The following is a 2,732-nucleotide window of genomic DNA, read 5'->3' on the forward strand; positions in this document are numbered from 1 at the left end:
CAGCTGCCCCCCAATCTCCCGCCCGGCAGCGTCCCCTCAGCCCCGGTTCGAGTCCCAATCCCCTTCCCTCCCCTCCCCCACGCAACCGTTCCCGGCGTCCCACCGCGCCGCACCCTCCGCCGCCTCCGCCCCGGCTCCCGGGACTTCCCCGGCCCCGGGCGCCTGTTGACCCTCACCTGCCATGTCCCGGACCCCACCACAGAGGGAGGTGCATCACGGCCGCGAGAAGGCCAGGGACGGCACTCGAGAGCAGACAAAGGGCGCCGCCATATTAGAGTCGGGCGGAACCGACCTCGCTGGCTTCCCGGCTGCAACTTCCGGCGCATGCGCAGCTTCCGCGCTCGATGCGCGACCGCGGACGGGCGCATGCGCCTAGCTGTCCAAAGGTTACACCTTGGAGTACTTCTGCGCTGAGAAGTGTTCTCATTGTTACTTACCCTACCTTGGTTTCTGTTCCGGGTAGGACAGTAACCGCTTCGTTCGGCGCTTATTGTGTTCCAGGTACCGTGCTGAGCGTTGTACGTGCATTATCTCATGGACTCCTCACACCAATCATAAAAGACGATTATTCTCCCTATCTTGAAGAAGGGAAGACAGGTTCGAAAAGGGCGAATGAATTGCCCGTAGTCACACATCTTGTAAGCGATGGAGCAGAGTTATGAATCTAGTTGTGACTCCAAAGCTGGAAATCCCGATTATGTTCTTCTACTTTATTTTTTTATTATTATCATTTTTTCTCTTTGAGTCGGAGTCTCACTGTCGCCCAGGCTCACAGCCACCGCAGCCTCGACCTGCTGGGCTCAGGTCATCCTCCCGCCTCAGCCTGCCAAGTAGCTGGATCTACAGGTGCGTACCACCATGCCTGGCTCCTTTTTTGATTTATTGTAGGTCTCGCCAAGTTGCCCATGGGCTCAGGCAGTCCTTTCACCTCGGCCTCCCAAAGTGCTGGGATTATAGGCGTGAGCCGCAGTACCCGGCTTTTTTTTTTTTTAAGATGGGGGGTACAAAGCAGGATTAGGTATCCAGGTGGACATCATACAGGTAAAATGTGGGCCTTCCTTTGTTCCTCACTTTGCCTAGTTTGAGATCAGGTACCCTTATTGATATTGTGTCTCCACCTCCATCCAGGCAGTATCCTGCTACTGCCAATCTTTTTTTTTTTTTTGAGTTGGAGTCTCACTCTGTCGCTCAGACTGGAGTGCAGTGGCTGCTCCCGGCCACCGCAGCCTCGCCTGCTGGGCTTCAGCGATCCTTCCGCCTCAGCCTTCCGAGTAGCTGGAACTACAGGAGCGTGCTACCACGCCCGGCTAATTTTTTTTTATTTATTGTAGAGATGAGGTCTCCCCAAGTTGCCCAGGCTGGTCTCGAACCCATGAGCTCAGGCAGTCCTCTCAGCTCAGCCTCCCAAAGTGCTAGGATTATAGGCATGAACCACCACACCCGGCCCTACTCCCTTGTGTTTTTGCCACATGGATTTGGTAAGAATTCCAACTCTGAGTGAATCCAGTTGCCCATTTTCTTTTTGCCTGCACCCAAACAGCCAGGCACTGCTGGAGAAAGTACCCAGCGCGAAGACTGTTTCCTACTAATGGATGACCACTAGTCTTCAGTGGGACTACAATAAATGCTGGTCTGGCAACTCACTCCCCCTCCTCTCTTCACAATATTTAGAGAAACTAAAAACTCAGCAGTTGACTTCAACCTCCCTCTACCTTTTTTTTTTTTTTTTTTTTTTTTTAGGCAAGAGTTTACTATTTTGTCCAGGCTGGCCTCAAACCCCTGGGCTCAAGTGATCCTCTCACCTTAGCCTCCTTGGCAGCTGGGCTTTTACAGGGGTGCACCATTGCAGCCAAACTGATTTTACCCCTTCTTTCAAAAAAATTGTTTTGATTGCAGTAAGACATAATGAGTCCTACCATCGAAAAAAGTTTCATGTGTACAATGCAGTATTGTCAACCATAGGAACAGGCTGGGTGTGGTGGTGCACCTGTAATCCTAGCTACTTGAGAGACTGAGGCAGGAAGATCACTTGAAAATAGGAGTTTGAGGCTGCAGTGAGTTATAATCACACCACAGCATTCCAGTCTGGGCAATGTCTCACCGCAGCCTCGACCTCCTGGGCTCAGGAGATTCTTCTGCCCCTAGCCTCCGAGTAGCTGAGACTACAGGCATGCAACACCACGCCCAGCTTTCTTTTTCTTTTTCTTTTCTTTCTTTTTTTTTTTTAACTTTTTGTAGAGATGAGGTCTTGCTGTGTTATTCAGGCTGGCCTCAAACTCCTGGGCTCAAGCAGTCCTCCTTCCACAGCCCCCCAAAGTGCTGGGATTAGAGGTGTGAGCCACCACACTCAGCCAAGATTTTGTTTTTTATAAAGGATTAGTGGCCATTCCACAGGCTGGGAAACAGCTTCCAGCAAAGACCAGAGATAGGCACTTCTAAGGAAGAGGCATTGGACAGAAATTTAAGATGAAAAAATAGGCTAAATATACAGATTTAACAGGTTACAGAAGGAGCTATGAATATTCATAGAGTTTGTCCTGAAACATGTGTCCTGAAATATGTGTATTAGCTGGGCTCGGTGGCTCAGCCTGTAATCCCAGCACTTTGGGAGGCCAAGGCGAGTGGAGTACCCGAGCCTGCAGGTTCAAGACCCACCCAGGCAACTTGGTGAGACCTCATCTCTACAGTAAATAAAAAATTAGTCAGGCGTGGTAGCGCGCACCTGTAGTTCC

The 2,732-nt window shown here is 51.0% G+C and overlaps 1 protein-coding gene across 1 annotated transcript in view; it reads right to left on the reverse strand.

The window, feature by feature from the left end:
* The window catches only part of ZBTB17 (zinc finger and BTB domain containing 17), a 28,327-nt gene extending 28,048 nt beyond the window's left edge, over nt 1-279 (reverse strand). The window contains exon 1 of the mRNA XM_008068890.2: nt 177-279. Coding sequence (XP_008067081.2) covers nt 177-183 — 7 coding nt within the window. The 5' untranslated portion in view covers nt 184-279. The remainder of the gene's footprint in view (nt 1-176) is intronic.
* Nucleotides 280-2,732: the final 2,453 nt, after the last annotated feature.

Source organism: Carlito syrichta, unplaced genomic scaffold (genome assembly GCF_000164805.1).
Source record: "Carlito syrichta isolate Samal-C Ts95f unplaced genomic scaffold, Tarsius_syrichta-2.0.1 Scaffold109679, whole genome shotgun sequence".
NCBI classification, from domain to species: domain Eukaryota; kingdom Metazoa; phylum Chordata; class Mammalia; order Primates; family Tarsiidae; genus Carlito; species Carlito syrichta.